A 20903-nucleotide genomic window follows, 5' to 3' on the forward strand; every position below is an offset into this window, starting at 1 on the left:
GCTCCATATTGAGGGACTTTACACAGACCTTCCCCCAGGCCCCTCCACAGCAGCATACCCCTGATCCTGGCAGAGATCTTGTGCTTTCTATCTGGGACTTACTTCTCTTTATATCCCTAGCATCTGACACAGGGCCTATACATTTGCAGAATTAAGAACAAACTCCCTAAACGCAAATGAAACCCACAATGAGATACACTTCATATCCATTAGGACAGCCACTATCAAAATAAACACATAAAATAAGCTTTGGCAAGGATGTGGAGAGATTTGAACCCCTGTGTACAACTGGTGGGAATATAAAATGGTAGAGCTGCTATGGAAAACAGTATAGTAATTCCTCAAAAAGTTAAAAATAGAACTACCATATGATTCAGCAATTACACCCTTGGGTATATACCTCAAATACCTGAAAGCAGGGTTTTGAAGATATATTTGTACATCCATGTTCATAGCAGCATCACTCACAGAGGCTGAAATGTGGCAGCCACACAGGTGCCCCTCAACAAATAGATAAGCAAAATATGGTCTATACATAAAATGAAACATTCAGTCTTTAAAGTAAGGAAATTCTGACACACGCTACATCATGGAGGAATCTTGAGGACATTATGCTAAGTGGAATAAGCCCATTATATAGAAAGACAAATACTGTATGATTACACTTATATGAGGTACCTAGAGTGGTTACATTCATAGAGACAGAAAGTAAAATGGTAGATGCCAGGGGTTGGAGAAATGAAAAGTTATCATTTAATGGGAATGTCATCAGTTTTACAAGATGAAAAGAGTTCTGAGACGGAGGCAGTGATGGTTGCACAACAGTGTCAATGTTTTTAACGTCCTTGAACTGTACACTTAAAAAATGATTAAAATGGTAAATTTTTGTTATGTGTATTTTACCATTCAAAATAATTAAGAAATCTTCCCAGTCAAAATTTACTCTTTATATACCCTCTTTTCTCTGGACTCTTCACTCCGTAATAGAAACAATAATGGGTTTTAATCCCTAATAGTCATTGAGTAGTGGGATTTCACATATTGTATCAGGTATTTTGTGTGTGTGTGTGTGTGTGTGTGTGTGTGTGTGTGTGTGTGTGTGTATGTGTGTGTGTGTGTGTCAGATTCTAAATAAAGTTAATCAGACCCTATTCTACCTGGCAAGAGAATAGCAAGATAATAAATAGGGAGAAATCACTTCTTTAAAAAAAAAAAAAAAAGCAGAGAATATCAAAGAAGGGTCTGAGAAGCTGCTGCTTTCATCAGCCTCACCAGTTCCTAGATAACTCATAGTGCCCTGCCTGGTCATAAATGCCGGTCGAAGCCCTCAGCACTGTGTCTGGCCGGCACTGCCCTGACATGAAAGCGAAACAGACTTATCTGATCTCCTTTTGCCCTTGTTGGGACTTGTATCTTGTATAAATGCAATGCATCGCATGCTTTCTTCTCTATCTACTGCACCGTATAAAACCCCTGAATGTTGTAAAGCTGAAATAAAATCCAAATTCCAGTGTGGCAAGTATAGTTACAACTAAATACCTGCCAGGCAGAAGGGTTTCCAAGTCCTGGTCTATGGCCACTACTCCAAGAAATACTCTGAAATAACCTTTTTGGCAGAGGCCTTCATCATCGTTCTCCTGATTAATTTGATTGCTCCAACTCCAGGCTCACTTCTCCCCAAGATGGGAGGGAATACCCCACTCTAGATCCCTCAGAGTTACCTAGTACCTACAAGTACACAGTTCAGCGTGAAACTTCTACTCCATCCCAGCCTGTGTCTCCACATTCCCCTCCCCCCTTCACACCCTCAGCCACTCAGCACTTCTATTTCTCCATCACCCCCTGGTTCTTCCCACCTTCGCTCTTCATATGCCATATTCCTTTTGCCTGGAATGGCTCTTCCTTGATTGCGCTATCTGGTGGATTTCTCCTTATCCTCTCAAGATCAACCTCAAAGGTCACTCCCTTTTACAGAGGCTCCATGAATTACCTCCAAGGAGCTTTCCCTCAGAGCATACATCGGGCTTGGTGCTTCTCTACCACAGTGGACTACAACGTCTCTCAAGGTGGGAATGCTGTCCATTCCCAAGTACCTGCTCCAGACTCTCAACATCAGCCGAGTCTTGAGGATAGGATTTACAAGTGACTCACCCTATAGTGCAATGTTCCAGCCTGGGTACTGAATGCTGCCGTGGCCCATTCTGAGTCCCTGCTCACCACTTCCCTTGTGACTCACCACTGCTTACTCACACAGTACCCATTTTGTGCTCTTGTATTATTTATGGATGAGTATGTCTCCCTCACTCAATTATGAACTCCACAGGGAGCAGTAACCATGCCTTACTCACTTCCAGAGCCTCCACATTTGCTAGCTTAAGACTTTGCAACACCATAAAAGCTAGATTTATTAAATAGACAAATCCTCATGGCATGTGTGGGCATGACTTGGAGGAGGTAGGAGTAGGTTGGGAGTTTTACAGAGCAGAGGAACTTTAGGCAGGCTGAATGTAGATTTCTACCTCTGCTGGGGAGGAAATTTGCTTGAGCCTTTTTGGGCGGTTCTCCAAGAGGTGGAGCTTTGGGTGGAAAAGGGAAACCAGCCAGGAGGAGGAGGAGGGGACCCAAGACAAGGAGAAAACACTCCCAACTAAAGTTGAGGTGGTGGCTTGCTATGATAACAAAAGGCATCATGTATCTTTAACCGTCTCAAAACTCAGTGGCTTGAATCAATAGTGACAATAATAATCTTAAGCACAAAAAGACGGAAAAAGTATTCAAAATGTTAGCAGCAGCTGCCTCTGGGTTGTAAAATTACGGTCGTTTATATTGTTGCGGGGTTCCCCTTTCCCATTTCTGATACTCAACTGCCATTCTCTCTAGAAACAATGCGTAAATGGACATTTTTTAAACACAGAAATTCTATTTTAAAAGCCACAACATACTTTACCTCTAGAGTCCCAGTCAATGTGTGTAATATAACTAGAAGCACCTTTACAGATGCCAACCCTTTTGCTTGTAAGTACGTTGTAAATATCCACAAAGTTATCATGGGATGCCACGGCAAGGTATTTTCCCGTATCTGTAATGAAAAATGTGGGGTTAACACCAAAGCATTTTATATAGGAATTTACTTCCAGGAACCTAGTATTTTAAAAGTGGGGAAATGGTCAAAGAAACATTTGAAATAATTCATTCTTGAAATTTTTTGTCCCAAGACTGTGCTATTTTAAAAAGTATCTGCTGTGATCTTTACCTTTTGAAAACTTAATATCAGAGATCATTTCTTTTCTGTGATGGAAAGAGACCATGTCTTCAACAGTGTCAGCATTTACCACCAGGAAACTCCCATCGTTCAAGCCAACCGCTAAGGCTTTCCCATCAGGGGAAAAGGCACAGCATCTTCCACCTACAGAAGAATCCACAAAAAACACTTATTATCCAAAACTTCACTGTCAAGCAAACCACATGAAGAGATGAAGAAATCTGATGATGTGCATTATGCACGGACACGTGACTGCCTTTAAATTAACACTACACTTCTGAGAACTAAAACTTCACAATTTAAGACACCTCTTGGCTGGGCGCAGTGGCTCATGCCTGTAATCCCAGCACTTTGGAAGGTCGAGGCGGGCGGATCTCTTGAGCCCAGGAGTTCAAGACCAGCCTGGGCAACATTCCATAGGTTAAAAATTAGTTGAAAAGTTATTTTTTGTACAGGCGAAACCCAGCCTGTACAAAAAATACGGAAATAAGCTGGGTGCAGTGGCTCATGCCTATAATCCCAGCACCTTGGGAGGCCAAGGCAGGTGGATTGCTTGAGCCCTGGAGTTCAAGACCAGCCTAGGCAACGTAGCAAAATCCCATCTCTACAAAAAATACAAAAATTAGCCGGGAATAGTGGCACATGCCTGTAATGCCAACTACTCAGGAGGCAAGGTGGAAGGATTGCTTGAGCTTTGGAGGCAGAGGGTGCGGTGAGCAGTGATCATGCCATGGCACTGCAGCCTGGATGACAGAGGACGACCCTGTCTCAAGAAAATAAAATTAAACATCTCTTCTCCCCAAGTCCAAGGAAGACGATCATAATATCAAAAATACATTTTCAACTTCTATGAGGTTTATTCATTCATTTATGAGTATTTAAATACCTGGGGTTTTCAAAAAATAAGTCGGGTAAATGGAGAAAAGGAGTACAGGGTTAATAGGACCAGTATCTTTGCTTCCAAGAAAAGAGGTAATATTTAAGAATAGGAGTTCTATAATAAAATTTCCAGAAACCATTTTAATATTATGCCTTACATACAACTTGCTTTAGAGGACCTCATTCTTTCAGTTGCTCCAATTCTCTGATCCACGGATTGTAATGCATAACTCTAGAGGTGAAAGATATTCTTGCCTCTTCTGTCATGGGAAGAATGGAATCTGAACATTCTCCCAAGGGGTTTCTGGAAAACTAATTGGCACTAGGGTGATGGTGCTGCATGAACCATGTTTTCTACTGCTTTGTAGGGTCACAAAGACATTTCTGAATCAGGAGCATGGACTTCGCAAAGGTATGTCTAAAAGGAAACTGATTCAAGAACATGCCTACTCTCTGCCACCATTCTTATTGTCGAGAGTTGTAAGCACACCCCAGGGATAGGATAGCCAGGTGGCCTTGTGCCAGGGCACTTAATACCGAGCCTCTTTACCAGCTCCTCTGTTCACGGTATGCTGAAAGCTATGTTCATACCAAAAACTGATGTACCAGTACTGAGACAATGAAAATACAAGCCTGCCCTTGAAAAGCATCATCAAGATTAGATTAACCACAATCTATCGTACAGACCAAGATACGTTTGACAGTGAAAAGGAAAGCTATTAATAATTATACCAGAGCAACAAGGGTGAACTGGGTTGAATGGTTATCCTATCTAAGATGGGTCAATAGTTGTTCTTTTCAACTAATTTTTAACTTAGGGAATAAAGTCCATTCACTGACATTCAAGTCCTCCACAGTGAGGACTTGGCCTATCATTCCCCCAATATAAACTAGTGGCCAAAATGATTCTAGCTTGTAGTGATTAAGAGCATGGGCTTTGGACTTAGATTTGGGAAATCCTGCCTCCACCATTTACCAATCACCAGGAGTCTAGTGTAAAGACAGGCAACATGGCAGAGGAAAATAGTGTTAAGCAGAGGCCTCAGGTGTGTTCTCAGAGTCACACTACATGGGTTTGAATTTGGTTCCATTACCTACTAAACGTGCAAACTAATTAAGCTTCCTGTGCCTAAGTTTTCTGATTTGTAAGTGACAATAATAATAGCCTTACTCATGGGGTTCCTACAAAGACTACATGGAAAGAGCTGGCATAGTTGCTGGCTCAGCCATATTAGCCACCATCACTATTGTTACTACTGTTTTGACACCTTTCTTCATTTTATTACCCTAGAATACAATCCTCATGTCTGCTTATAAAATTACTCAGTAAAATATTTTAGGGTCAGACCCCAATCTCATCCTTCCCTCTTAAGAACTTTTACAGATCCTTCAAGCCTCAGCTCTTGTCACCTCCCTGATGAAGCATTTCCAAGCAGTAGGTGTCCTCTGAGGCTCCAGGGTACTTTGTGCCAAATATCTTTAGTTTGTCCTTTCACATCCCCTTTTTGCCCTTGTCCACCCTGCTCTGTGCCTGAAGCTGGCCTGCATGGAGAGCGTCAATGGGCTTCCTTGTCCTCTGGTTTCTGGTTGAGTTTGGCCAGGGGGGAGCATGGGTGGGAGATTAGAGAGATGGAAGAAGAATAGGGAGGCTGGGCCATTTATTTCCCTGGCTGCCTCCCGCAGGGTCACTGCATGCTGGCAGAGTCCCCTGCTATCAGTCGTGGCTCCTCTCAGGCTGCCATTCCATGTGGCTCTCATATTCAAGGCTGCAGCAATTGTCCCCTCCTCCTGCCCCTTCATGCCCAGGGCCAGTGAGAGCGGCCACCATTACTAGCTGCATAGCGCTGCACTATCCCTGGTCATTTCCTCACACCTTCCCCATCCCTTTATACAAATAGTCCCATTTTAAAGACTCTCCTCGAATTACCCAATTTGAATGGATATGTTGCTGGGACTCTGTTCAAATCCTGTCTATCTCTGACACTAGAGATGGGACCATTCATCATGGGATCCCCTGTGCCTGCCACACAGAAGCTACTTAATAAATGTTTGCTGAATTTGTACCTCTCAGTACACCTCGTAGTTCTAGTGCATTTAGCTGTTCACGACATATTTACTCATTTCTTAAGTATTATGTTTCTATATAATTGATGTTTGTTTTCAAGTCATAAAATAAGTTCTGGGGCCTGTTAGTTACAAAATAAATAGCATTCTTTAAAAGTTGATTAATTTCAACTGACTCCCACAGCTCTTGATGAGAAGACGAAGGACACATATTGCCCCCAGGTGGCAAATATCTGTGCAGTGCAAGGAAAATGAAGTGAAAAATGGAGCTGGATTAGGCCAGCCTTCTGAAATAATTCTCCATGTGCTTAGTTATGACTATAGCAACCAATATAAAATTCTCATTGCCCAGCATAATTTTGGGCATATAACACGTGCCCTCAGTAAATATTAATTAAATGAGTGAATAAATCTGACACATTCTGTTACTTGTAAATACTCTGACAGATGTGTAAGGTGGTGTTATGTACCTTTTTTGAGTTTCCGTACTGCCAGCATACGGTGCTGGGCGGATAGCTCCCAGATGCGAAGTGTTTTATCATCGCTCACTGTTGCACAGATGGGCAGGAGAGGGTGAGCTGCCAACCCCCACACTTCTCCTTCCATGTGCCCCTGTGGGAGAGGAAAAGGGGCAACATAAACTCTGCTTATGCTGTTTGGCTAGCCCTTCTTTAGCCTGGTGTTGCATATTCATTCCAAGATTATCACAAAAAGGCACAAATAGGAATAAACACACTTTGAGCTTCCTTGAACTAAAATGATCACCGGAAATAAGTTTTTCATTTAAACTTGAATCTACAGCTGGACCTACACGATGCTAAATCATTCATTTGCAAAGCAAAACATGAACTCATTGCTTATTGGTTTTGTTTATATGACGCCAAACATCTTTCCATTTGGAAACATCCAGGTAAATGGTGAAATGCCTGCTTTTCTGTTGTCTGATACTAAATAAACATAGTATATATGTACCCTCCTAGTAAAGCAGCTTAATCACAAGGACACAAACCACTTCCTTCAGTTAAATCATATTCTAAAAGATGCAGGTACGACCCATTCATGTCAGTGAAATTGAAGAGCAATATTCTCATTATTTATGCAATTTTAGTCCTTTGAATATGTAGCATTTGGCAGAGCAGAAATAAAGGAAGCTAAATTTTCATTTCAAGCGTCCTCGGTGTAGCTCAGGCTCTGCGTCTGTTCACAAATTGGTCTGTTCGTGTGCCAACAATGAACATCAAAAACTGAAAGGTGCTTAATAAGCACTGGACCAATTCCATATACCTTTAACTTATCACAAACACACTTGGCTGGCTTAGAATAATAACTAAGATAAAGCAGTATTTTTTTTATAATGAACACTTAACAGGGAGAAAATGAATTTGATTCTCATAATTTTTCACTCAATAATGCAGTGTAAAGATTAGTGCTACAGAGCAATAAAACAGACCAGATTAACTGTTTACTGAATCTTTGCTTTTTAATGGCTAATTATAAAAAGGCTTTGCTCAGTAAAGCAAAAAGGAAGCCCACACACAGGCATCTGAAAGGTGTTTGTAGCCGGAATGCTTTGGTGAACAGGTGGCTTTCCAAAGAGAAATTGGATGATTCCAATTTAACTGAGAAGCTATTTGAGCAAAACAGTAATTTGGCAGAAGATGTAAAGTTCCAAATACAGCTGACATTCAAATACGAGAAAATGAGGGCTGAAGGGTACAGACATTGTTTTTGAATTTATTGGATTTGAGGACACCCTACATCCCCAGTTTTCTAGTCTTCTCTTCAGAATCCTCCCAGCTCCAGAGTCACAGTCAGGGTACAGCTCAGGGGTCAACCTCACATCTTCCCAGCCTGGCTCTGCTTCAAGCTCTTCTATAGACTGAGCCCCTTTGTGTATTTTAGTTAAGAACAGGACTGTGGGACCCAGAGATCCTTTTAAACCACTGCCTTATATTGATATCAAAATTGTATTTCCTTAATCTGTTTATTTTAATCCCCGTGTAACACAGGATTGGACAGTAAGTGAGGCAGGCTTGAAGGACCTTGAATGGCTCAAGGAAATGGGCTTAGGAACCTGCTTTGCTGCTGATCACCCATAAAGCTGATCATAAACAGTTGTACAACTGCGAGCTGACTGCTTCAAAGCACAGATGACGGGAAGTGCCACAACCCATCACCTGCCATTCTCCCCTCCCCCAATCTTTTTTTCTCTTAAAAAATAAGCAGTCTATTCCAACTGTGATTGGATTGCTGTGCCACCAAAACTGGCAAAGTGGTTCTAAAATCTTCTTCCGGCAGGACAGTCCATCGTCTCACTCACACTGCCTCTACAGTTCCTTCACTTTCCCTTGGTGTCTCTATCGTCTCTCAGAACAGGACTGTGACATGGTCCTGGACGAGCAGGAAGCCCTATTCCACTGCACATACACATAGCACAGAGCAGACCTGGGCAGGAGCCCAACAAACATTGACTAAACTGAAATAATGAGTTCCACCTAAGAGGAAATAGCAAATGAGAGAGCAGAAGAGGAAAAAAAGATGCTGAAAAAAAAAAAAAGGGGAGAGAATGGTACACATGTAGGTGGAAAAGATGGTAACTAACATCTGGTCTGAAGCTTCCACCAGCTCAATCAGCCACCCCATAGCTCAGGGGCTTTCCTGCAGTGTCCAGGCTAAGAGATGTGGGGAACAGCCTGGTGAGGTGAAAAAGGGCTCTGACAAACCTTGGTTGGAATCCCAGCTCTGCAGTTCTTAGCACATGACTGTGGGTAATTTTCTGGGCTTTAGGTCCCTCATCTATAAAACAATTTAACAGAGCCAATCTGTTGTGGAGATGAGACAAATTTTGTACAATGGTATTGCCTGACACAGAGTAGGTGCTCAACATATGATTGCTGTAATTATTTTTCTTATTAGAGCAATAGAAACAAACATAGGAAAGAATAGAATTATAGAGAATTAAGAAGTGAAAAGCCTTTATCAAGCATAAAACATATTTAAACCAAACTACCTCAAGTGTAACAAAGTAAGAGAAAAAACAAAGTTTAGATCTTACAGTATTATTTAAATCATATTGGGGCATAAATCCTCTAAAATATCTAGCAATATAGCATAAATGGAAACAATTTACATTCTCAAACATATGGAGATTAAAAAGTAAATAAATGCTTTTCAGTAAAATTAAATGAGAAGTTATGGCCAGAAAAAAAAAAAAAGATTTAGTTTGGAAGAAAATAACAAAAGCAAGAACAGCTGGAGAACAAAGACATCATGTCTCATGGATGCATCTCCAGCCTAGTTCTCCAGCCTGGCTGCAAGGCACGACCAGCTGCAGACCTTTTGAGGTTTGTTTTTAACATAGATTTTTTCTTTTAAAAACACAGATTTGTTCAGGATATCCAGGGGGGGACTTGGGCACCTGTGTTTTTAAAGCCTTGCAGTGTCCTGAGCCATAGTGTATATGCACATGTGTTTCCATGATACAGTAAGTCAGAGGGACCCCTCTCAGTGGGATTTGGGGATTCACTCCTAATACAGCAAGCCTGCAGGCATCAATCACTCAGAGATCAAGGCAAGGAGGGGAAGCTCCTGCACTGGAATCTTGGAAGTTCTGACTGCTCATATGATCAGCGCATTTTCTTTTCCCTCCAACTTCTGAACACACATCCTTCACCCCTCACCATGCCTCTTCCACCTAAATATGGTCTTATCCATCACCAAACTGGGCAGGACTACCTATGCACCTCCACATCCTACCACATCCCCACCCTTGAGGTGAGATTTTATCATTTCTTGGCTCCTAAAAGGTTCTGTTACATTTATTTTAGTTCAATTTTACCTAAATATGACTTTTGAGGGAAGACAGGGACTAAGGAGGATGCAATTTGTTTATGTGGATCAAGGCTGAGACTACAGTGAGGGCCACATTCCAAAGGGGCACGGGTGCCTCTGGCATGTGGGGAGCAGGTAATTTGTCTTGTTCATTTTATGGATGAACAGATTGACAGGACTTATACCTAAGGCACCTCTTCCACACCTGGACCCAATTTACATAATGAGATTCTGGACTTTGAGCAGATCCTGTAATGTGATAAGGCTCTTGGGGACCTTGGAGGTGGAGGTAAAGGATTCAGTATGTGGTAGGGACATGAATAACTGGTGGCCAGAGGGTAGCCAGTGATGGTGACCCTCATACTCTTCTTGTGTTTTCACACTCTTGCATAATCACCTCCCTTTGAGTGTGGTATGACCTGTGACTTGTTTCTAACCAACAGAATATGGCAAAGGCAATGGAATGTTATCATTCCACATATGTGATGACATAATTATGTAACATAAGATTGTAGTGTCTATTTTTTTCCCTCTGTTTTTGGCTTTGAGAAAGCAGCAATGTTGGGAAACCCTATGTGGCAAGGAACTGTGGGCAGCCTCTGGGAGCTGAAAATGGCCTCTGGTCAACAGCCAGCAAGAAAAAAAAAAAAAGCCTTTAGTCCTACACTTACAAGCAACTAAATTCTGCCAACAACATGAGTGAGCTTGGAAGAATCTTCCCCAGTTTAGCCTCAGATGAGACCATAACCCTGGCCTTTATTGCAACCTTATAAAAACACTAAGCAGAGGATCCAGTTAAGCTGTGCTCAGATTCCTGATCCACAGACACTGTGAGAAAACAAATGTGTGTTGTTTTAAGCTGCTAAGTTTGTGGCAATTTGTTACACAGCAATAGGTAACTAGTTCAACTCTTGTGCAAACCTGAGAGTGAGTGCCTCCTTAAGTTTTGCAACCTAAGCATCAACTTTGCCTCACCCTAGTCCCAGCCCTGATGTGAATTGCAGTTTAGAATACATACAAACAGTACCTGAACAAGCAGTGTCATTGGGCCACTCTTATCGATTTCCAGAATCTCTCCATTTTTTGTTCCCACCAGGATATGTCCATGTCCCAAAGTGATGGCACGAATTGAAGGGTTATCTTCCAAAAGCAAGCCTGGGGAAGGGGATGGTATATTTAACACAATAACAAAAACAACTGCTTATTAGTTTAAACTCAATTTTTATAGCTCCAAAGAACTAGGTACTAGGCAGTCAGCCTTGACATTTCTACCAGAGGAAGAGAGTTCTAAACATGGAAGAGGGAGAAAATTGATTTGCTAATAGTTTTCTAAAAACTTTAGTACAATCTTCTTCATCCCTATGAATACAAAGATCTCTATTACATGTTTGGGAGTGGCACCTTTTGAGCTAGTCGACAATGCTGATCTTTTAATGGCATAAGTCTTCAAACATCTTTCAAACATATCATCCCAGAGCTCCACGATGCCGTCCTTTCCACCTGTTACAAAGCCCTGCGAAGGCACACATGAGAGGTGTTATATACACATCAAAATGACCAATTACCCACTTGGCCCCAGGAGGATTCCCCGTGGGTAAGGAAGCTTTGTGGATGTTACCTTCCTAAATATATGAGATGGAAAACTCTGGTGATAACAATGTTCGAATAATATTTTCTGGGAGCATTTCTCACACACTTCCCTAAGCAAGATTAAGGACATTCTCATCATATGTCCACTACACTCTCCTCAGAACACTGGTTGGTAGCTGGCCCACTGATCAAGGATGGCTCTGCCTGTGCCCAGTCTCCCAACCAGAATGTGGTTCCTACAGAATGGAACCAGCCTCAAAACCTAGCAGAGTTTCTGGTATCTCACATACTCTGACCAAATGGATTGAAGTTAACATCACAGTTTTAAATTATTGTTAAACATTTAAAAATAAAAGTCATGTCCAGAAGAAAACATCATTATTTATTAAGAGTAGCTTAGGTACTTTATATAATGAAACTATCCTATTTCATTCAATAGACACAATTTCCATAATTAAAATCCAGATTAATTTTTACAAAAACCTGGAAAGTAAAAAGCTTAACATATTGGATATTTTTTACTGAACAGTGATCTTTATTCCTGTTCTAAGCTTATAATTTTTTGGCTGTACTAGTTTTCCTTTCTGGTAATTTATTATATATACCAACTGTTCTTAGAGGGTTTTTTTTTTTCTCTAAGAAAAAAGCTGAGTAATTCACTGCTTCCTCAGCAACTTTTAATTTAATACATTTTTATGAAGTTTACAAAGAAATAATATTTCAAAGTGTATAACATTAAATATCCTTATTCTTATATAGAATTTGTACCCAGGAAAATTCAATCCCCAAATTAAATTTAAATGCAGTATATTATATTGTGATATCCTTGTCTTTTCTCATGATTTTGCAGCTTAACTTACCAAACAACAAGAGCTTAAACAAGTTACACCATATCTACTTCTGGGCCTACAGAAATTCTTTCTTCTTCTTTAATCTTTTCTAATACTTGCAGTTTAACCAAAAACATATGTACCAGTAAAAAAACAAAACAAAACAAAACAAAAAAACACCTGAGCCACCAAAACAACCATTACAGTTGCATACCTAACAAGAACCTACTTTTGTAGTAGAATCAACACATTTGCCTAAGGACAGGTAAACGAAAATTGAGGCCTGGGTTAGGAGTAGTAGGTGGCTTAAACTGGAGGTCAGAGGGCACAGATGAAGTGGTACTACCAGCAAACTGGAAATAACTGAAAAGAAGTTGATATTTGCTGGCAAGTTGATTGAATAAAGTGTTTTAAAACACTGAAGGTGTTATGGTTTAAATGTTAGTCCCCTCCAAAACTAATGTGGAAATTTAACTGCCTCTGCAACAGTATTAAGATGTGGAAACTTTCAGAGGTGACTAGACCATGAGGGGTCTGCCCTCATGAACGGATTAATGCCATTATTGTAGGAGTGGGTTCATTACGAAAGGACGATTTCGGCCCCTCCCACTCTTATTGGCCCTTCAGCCATTGGGTAACACAGCAAGAAGGCCCTTCCCTGTTGCAGCCCCTTAATCTTGGACTTCCCAGCCTCCAGAACTGTAAGCCAATAAACTTCTGTTCATTATAAAGCACCTAGTCTCAGAAATTCTGTTACAGCAGCAAAAACAGAGTAAGAGAGAAGATAAGTGTAATCTTTGTAGAGGGACACTGCAAGGCAAGTAGACAGACCAGGGCAATGATGATGAGCTTGAATGGTAATATGGCCAGTGAACAGTCTTCACTCTAACACTCTTGTTAAAGCTGAGCCTTTCTACACAGGAGCAAGCCGGTTATGGACGTAAATTTATCGTAGCAAATGGATGTCTGGAACAATAATGTAACCACTTGGTACTTTTAGGTCTCTGCCCATTGTGTCACCAAGGAAGAAGACAATGCTGAAGTATTTCTCAGGACTCTTCTGCTGCTAAGTGTCCACATTTATCCTGGCACTTCTTAAGGGACTCTTATGAGTGGGAGCCAGGAAAAGCATGTGTGGAAAAACTGCAGAGAAGTTGCATATAAAGAAACAACTGTAAACGAAATTATAAAAATATCTTTGCTTTCCTCCCTATTGTCTCTTGACTGAGCTTCATGACAACTACTTCCTAATTGAGACAGGCCTGTTTTACATACAGGCATCCTCCTGGTGGGCCATCCTAAGACTACCTTATAATTTTAGAAGGCTGATGAGGAAAATGAATGCTGATACGCAGGCCATACCTTATCCAGTGCATACATAGCAAACACAGGCCCATCATGAGCTTTCACTGTCTTCAGTAGTAGAATGTCTTTCCAAATAAAAATATCTCCAGTAGCTGCTCCTGAGAACACTAGATCTTCCATTCGTCCGTAAGAAACACACATCATTGTTTCCAATTTTCCAACGCTTCCAAAAGTTCCTCTTCTAGAAGTGAAGCCCCCACCTAGAGTGGACCAAGAACAGTTATTACTTTAAAAAACTGGCACTTCCTATAAGCATGTAGAAGGACTACTTCCGTGAGAAACCTGGTGTTTCTCATCAGGTATTTATGTAAAGATGTCTAAAAGTGGCAGAGAACATCACAAACAAAAATATTCTAAGAGTATTTCTCATTCATTCATTAACTCAGTGTTTACTGAATCCCTACATGTGGTAAGAGCAGTGCTCACTGTTGGGATATGAAGATGAAAAGAGGGTTCCTGTATTCAAGGAACTCAGAGTCTGGCTGGAGAGAGGAATCAATATGCATCTCAGTCCAAGACATGTGTCTAACTGAGGCTCAGCACAAGCTCTGTGTCAGCCAAGAGAAAGAGTGACTAAGTGCCTGAAGGAGCAAGCAAAGTCTTCATGAATGCTGACCAAAAACGATAAAAATAGTACTGACTGTAAATGTAAAATATAAGCATGTTATATATGCTTTGCTTATTTATAACAGCTATTTTGGGGTGAGAAAAAAGAATTGTTTTGTAGGAAAAGGTAGTATACGGGACAAGCCATTAGATTTGTCCCTTACACATTCACATTTCCCCACACTCCCTGTCACTGAGAAACCCAGCTTTATTCAAGACAGCTCTGCACAGTCTGGCTCTCCAGACATATTGGGTGGCATTGCCTTCTTTTAAAAGCAAAATGCACTGGAACAGAACCTTATTCACACTTTGTGCATAATAAATTAGGGCTTGGTACCAAAGCTAATACTAAGAATTCAGATTCAATTGTATTAAGTCTGACTTATTAGTGAGAAGAGTGAGCTATCCTCTATGTTTTCTCATGCTTATTTACTCATCATTATTATCAACATTAAATCCACCAATATTTATTGGACCACCTATTTGTGGGCAGACTCATGGTTTAATTCAGGTTTAAATTCAGTAATAGATAAATAAAGGAACACTCCAAATAGATAAAATTTTATTCACTCAACCAAAATGATTATTTTATTTCCTGTGCAGTAGTCTAACATAATTACTGCTTTCAGAACAGATGACTAAATATAAAAATGATTATTTTCACAGCAGAACATTTTCCAAAGCTTTCTAGGTATTGATGAATATGCATAGCGTCATATAGAGTGTTCTAAGCTTCAAAGCGTTCTAAGTGAATTTGGGAGATAATTTTTTTAGGCACATTTTTATTTTAGATTGCAGAGACAAGCCAGGTAGAAGCAACAGCTTGTTTTGTTTTTCCTTCCAGCTAGGGTAAAGCTCTCAATCACATAAATGATAAACCCAAACGACAGTACCTGCTTGTTGCCAGAATTTGATGTGTTTTATCCCAACTGTAACCAGTTTGTCAACATGGTGTGGGTTACACTTTACCACAAATATCTTATCTTTATGTCCTCTGTAAGAGATAAATAGGAAATAAAATTCTAGTTTGGATGGAAACACTAACAGTTTTATTAAAAGCATGCATTTGGTCTATTTTTAAGCACATCTAACAGGACCATTAAATTAGAAAATGGCTTAAAATCCACACAGGCATCTACATTAAAATAATGAGCTTTGGCTTTTCTTTGCATGTTTGAACCCTTTCTTCTTACCCTAATATTGCTGCCAAAGTTTATTTACTTACACTTTAAGCGAAGTAATGAAATATTTAAAACATATCGTAATGTCTCCATAAGATAAAATTAATGCCACCACTGTGGGGTTGCAAGTAATTCTGGGGATGTGCAGAAGGAAAGAGATAGTATTGGCTCCTCTTTTGCAGGAGGAAACAGGGAATATTAACGAAAAGCTTCACATGAATCACTCTTGCTGTGAAAAGCATTGCTCTGGGTTAAATGCGTTTTCAGCTGGAAACGTACTGTTTAGAAGTTGAAGCCCTGGACCCACAGCTATGGAAAGAGAAAGGATGTCTTCTATTGATTCGAGGCACTTTGGGATGCTGCACAGAGAGGTAGGTTTATAACCCAAGGGGCAGATGGACAAATATAAATGCAAAGTTCCATTGTAGACCTGGGCTGTAGACTTGGCATCTCACAGCATGAGAGGGACTATTTGATGGTCTTTGATATATTAGGACATAATTTTAGTAATGTAAAAAAAGCAATTAAAAAAAAGAACATGACTGACCGATCTGCCTTATGAATATAGATACAAACATCATAAATATTAGCAAACAGGATCTGAAAGCATATTAAAAATAATACGTTAGGACCAAACACAAGGGTGGCTCAATATTAAGGAATCAAGTAATACAACTGATCATATTAATAGATGTAAATAGAAAAATCATATTATCATTTTCAGATGCTGAAAAGGTATGTGACAAAAATCTAACACTCCATCCATGATTTAAAAAATAAACCACTCAACACCCAATACAGTAGAAATTAAAGGATGCTTCAGACTTGTCCTTTAGACATTTGTATTTCCCTGTACTTTGTCATTGAGAAACCCAGATTTATTCAAGCTAACTACATATAGGCTGGCTCTCCAAACATGCTATGTGTCATTATCCTTTCTTTAAAGACAGAACATGCTGGAATAGCTTATTCATCATATTTGTGTGTGCACACTCAAAAGATTGTTACTTAATGGCATTCCCAATAGAGTCACGATAATTACCACTACCATTTAACATTGTATTGAACATATAAACTAATGCAACTAGAGGAGATTTTAAAAGGCACAATAGGTGGAATGGAAGAGCTAAAACTATTCATATTTGCAAATGATATATGTCTAAAAAATTAAAAAGGAAATTTTAAAATGACTACAAATAAGACATTTTAGTAAAGCTACAGTATATAAAATTGAATACCCCAAATCAATAACCTTTGTATATACAGTAACTGGTTGAAAAATATAATGGAGGAAAGGACTCTATTTATAAACAATAAAAATAACAAGGCATAAACTCAACAAGATACATATAACATAAAAATGAAGAGAAAAAAAAAGACCTGATAAGTAAGATTAAAAAGGTAGACTTTAAAAAACAGAACCATATCTCATGTTCTTGGAAAGGAAAACTCAATCCTAAAGATAGCAGTTATCCCTTAGTTTATAAATTCAACTTAGTTCCAATAAAAAGACCATGGGGTGTGTATGTATTTAATCTGGAGTTAGACAATTTGATTTTAAAGTTCTCATGGAAGAGTAAGTCAGCAGGAATGACCAGGAAAATGGAAACAGAAAAGCAGAGTGCAGAGAGTAGCTCTCCTAGGTATTAAAACAATCTATAAAGCCTCCATAATTAAAACAGTATAGTACCTGTGTATGAGTTGACTGACAAATGGCAAAACAGAAAATCTTGAAACAGACACAAATGAATATAAAAATGTAGTGTATAACAAAGACAAGGTTTTATATCAATAGCAGGAAAGATGAACTTTTAAAATAAATGCTGTTTGACGCCAAATGCTGGCTAGTCTGTGGAGTGGTAAGAACTCTTGTTAATTGCTGGTGGGAATGCAAAATGATACAGCTATTTTGAAAGACAGTTTGGCAATTTCTTACAAAACTAAGCATATTCTTACCATACAACCAGCAGTTACATTCCTTGATATTTGCCTAAATGAGCTGAAAACTTATGTCCACACAGAAACCTGCACATGGATATTTATAGCAGCTTTATTCATAATAGTCAAAATGTGGCAGCAACATAGATGTCCTTCAGCAGGTGAATGGATAAACAAACTGTGGTACATCCAGACAATGGATATTATTCAGTGCTAAAAAGAAATGAACTACCACATCATGAAAACACATGGAAGAAATGTAAATATATATCATTAAGCAAAAGAAGCCAATCAGAAAAGACTACATACTGTATGGTTCCAATTATATGACATTCTGGAAAAGGTAAAACTACAAAGATGGGTAAAAAATTAGTGGTTGCCACAGTATACAGAGGAGGGAGGGATAAAAGGATAAATAAGCAGAACACAAATAACTTTTAGGGCAGTGAAACTCTTCTGAATATACTGTTGTAACTGCAGAATCAGCCCAATCTGGTTCAACTTTATATAATACAATGGTGAGTTGTTTTTCAGTTATCATGTAACGCAGTTTGCAAGTTATATAACCTGATCATGCCCAGATGAACCAAGCATGCAACCATGGGTGGAACCTTAGTGCTTGGACCAAGGAACAGGGACCAAATTAAGAGCTACACACCTCATGGCATGATCCAGTCCTATCATGTCTCCCGGCCACAATGCATTATAAGATCCAATCAAATCATGCCTCATTACCCTCTGCTATGAATCCTGCCCCAGCTCCCAGCTCGAGAGAGAGCTTTGAGCATTGCCTCCTGTCTCTTTGCCCGTCAAACCACAATAAAGTTTTTCTTTCCACAAAAGCTGGTGGCATAGTATTGGCGTCTATGCTTTTTGGGCAGCAAGCCCATTGCTAGCTTGGTAACACTATCATGATAAATTTGTGTCAATATACATTCGTCAAAACTCGCAGAATGTACAAAACGAGTGAATGCTAATATAAACCGTGGACTTTGGGTGATAATGATGTATCAAGGTAGGTTCATGAATTGTAACAAACGTACCATCTAGTGCAGGAGGGTGATAGTAGGGGGAGGCTGTGCATATGATAAGGTAGGAGGTAATGGGAACTCTCTGTACTTTCTGCTCAATTTTGCTGTCAATCTAAAACCACTCTAAAATATAAAATCTATTTAAAAAGGGAAAAAATGCAACACCTTGGTAGCCATATGGAAAAAACAGAAAGCTGGACCTGTTCCTCAGATACTAGGAAAGATTCTAAACTATTTAGAGACCTAAATATAAAAGATGAAGCCATAGAACATTAGAAGAATAGGTGATTTCTTTTTAATGTGAGAATGGGCAATATTTTTCTAAATACAAAAATCTTGAAGCAGTAAAAGATTAATAAATTTAACCACATAAAAATATAAACCTTTTGCTTGATGAAAACACCACAGCAAACTCAAAGGATGAATGACAAACTGGGAAAAAAAATCAGCAAGTTATAGACAAAACTCAAATAACCCTAACATTTAAAGAATCACTTTCTGTGAGAATTATATTTCAGAGAAACCAAATTGTTCACGAGGGAAAATTCTTGTTTATAAAATAATTCTAGCTAACATGAAGAATGAATGATAAAATTAGAAAATTGCCACTTTGAACCCTGAACTAAGTAACCAATTTAGCCCAAGGTTGTCAGCTGATACTACAACCATTAGAAAATGTGGTGATGGGGATCTGTATAATTAAAGGATCAGGTCAATGCTCCCAGAACCCACCAATTGAGCTGAGTATTACTGACAGCAGAAAAACTAGATGTTCTGGGCAGTAGTGTACAAAAGGGTGGTGCAGGGGAAGTGGTCCACCCTGGAGGGAAGGAATTCCATCACTAACATTGTTTAGAATTGCCAGATAATGGGAATAATAAAAAGCAGTATGGCTTTTAGTTATTTTCAAATTCTCTACAGATAACATACCCCTATTGCTTGCACCTGGGAAGTACCATGCCTACTGCCTCCCTACTTTCTGGTATACCACCGATTTTATCTTTTCTGATGTGAGAGGAAGTACCTATAAAGCATTCTTGCCTAAAAACTTGAACATGGGTGAAATTATTTGCAAATCATATATCTGATAAGGGACCTATATTCAAAATATATTAAAACTCTTAAAACTCAATAATAAAAACACAAATAACTCTATTCTACAAAGAAAATATACCCAGTCAGCACATGAAAACATGCTCAACATCATTAGCTATTAGGAAAACCATAATGAGATACCACTTCACACTGATGAGGTGGCTATAATAAAAATGACAGACAATAACAAGTGTTGGCCAGTATGTGGAGAAGTTGGAGGCCTGTGTTCAACATTTTGAGGCACTAATGTTTTCCAAGTTGCTGCACCATTCTCCGTTCCCACCAGATCTAAATGTAAAAGATGAAGCTGAGTAATAGAAGAAAGAAAGAGGCCAGGCACGGTGGCACATGCCTGTAATCCCAGCACTTTGGGAGGCTGAGGTGCGCGAATCACCTGAGGTGGTAAGGAGTTGGAGACCAGCCTGGCCAACATGGTGAAACACCGTCTCTACTAAAAATACAAAAAATTAGCCAGGCGTGGTGGCAAGCACCTGTAATCTCAACTACTCGGGAGACCGAGACAGGAGAATCACCTGAACCCAGGAAGCAGAGGTTGCAGTGGGCCAAGATCGCGCCACTGCACTCCAGCCTGGGTGACAGAGCAAGACACCATCTCAAGAAAAAAAAAAAAAAAAAAAAGGTTAAAAAAAAAAAAAAAAAAAGGAAAGATTTGTGCAAGGTGTAGGATGCTGATCATTGTTGCAGTTGGGTGATGGGTACAGAAGGTTCATTATGCTATTCCCTCTACTTTGGCATAACTTTGAAATTTTCCACAATAAAAAGAATAGAATGTCTCCTGATCCATTATGGCTACATGAATGTGGACCCTACGATGACAGGCAAGGAAGAGATAGAATTTTGGGGCTCTGACTCTTTGAAAATCAAAAAGTGGGCCGGATGCGGTGGCTCACGCCTGTAATCCCAGCACTTTGGGAAGCCGAGGCAGGCGGATCACGAGGTCAGGAGATCGAGACCATCCTGGCTAACAGGGTGAAACCCCATCTCTACTAAAAATACAAAAAATTAGCCGGGCGCGGTGGATGGCGCCTGTAGTCCCAGCTACTCAGGAGGCTGAGGCAGGAGAATGGCGTGAACCTGGGAGGTGGAGCTTGCAGTGAGCCAAGATAGCGCCACTGCACTCTGGCCTGGGCGAAAGAGCAAGACTCTGTCAAAAAAGAAAAGAAAAGAAAATCAAAAAGTGAACATGGATATTAGAGCTAGGATACATCAC

At 39.7% G+C, this 20903-nt stretch overlaps 1 protein-coding gene across 7 annotated transcripts in view; it reads right to left on the bottom strand.

Annotated features, from left to right (window-relative positions):
• Positions 1-20903, bottom strand: part of EML6 (EMAP like 6) — a 259228-nt gene that overhangs the window by 68950 nt on the left and 169375 nt on the right. For all 7 annotated transcript variants that reach the window (XR_008522134.2, XR_008522133.2, XM_024242556.3 and 4 more), the window contains exons 18-24: positions 15321-15421; positions 13819-14021; positions 11438-11549; positions 11064-11191; positions 6676-6817; positions 3254-3406; positions 2948-3079 (exon numbers count right to left, since the gene is read on the bottom strand). Coding sequence is in view for 5 of the 7 variants with exons in the window: in XM_024242556.3 (XP_024098324.2) it covers positions 2948-3079; positions 3254-3406; positions 6676-6817; positions 11064-11191; positions 11438-11549; positions 13819-14021; positions 15321-15421 (971 nt within the window). In the remaining 2 variants the exon portion in view is untranslated. The remainder of the gene's footprint in view (positions 1-2947; positions 3080-3253; positions 3407-6675; positions 6818-11063; positions 11192-11437; positions 11550-13818; positions 14022-15320; positions 15422-20903) is intronic.

This window comes from Pongo abelii, chromosome 12 (assembly GCF_028885655.2).
Source record: "Pongo abelii isolate AG06213 chromosome 12, NHGRI_mPonAbe1-v2.0_pri, whole genome shotgun sequence".
Lineage (NCBI taxonomy): Eukaryota > Metazoa > Chordata > Mammalia > Primates > Hominidae > Pongo > Pongo abelii.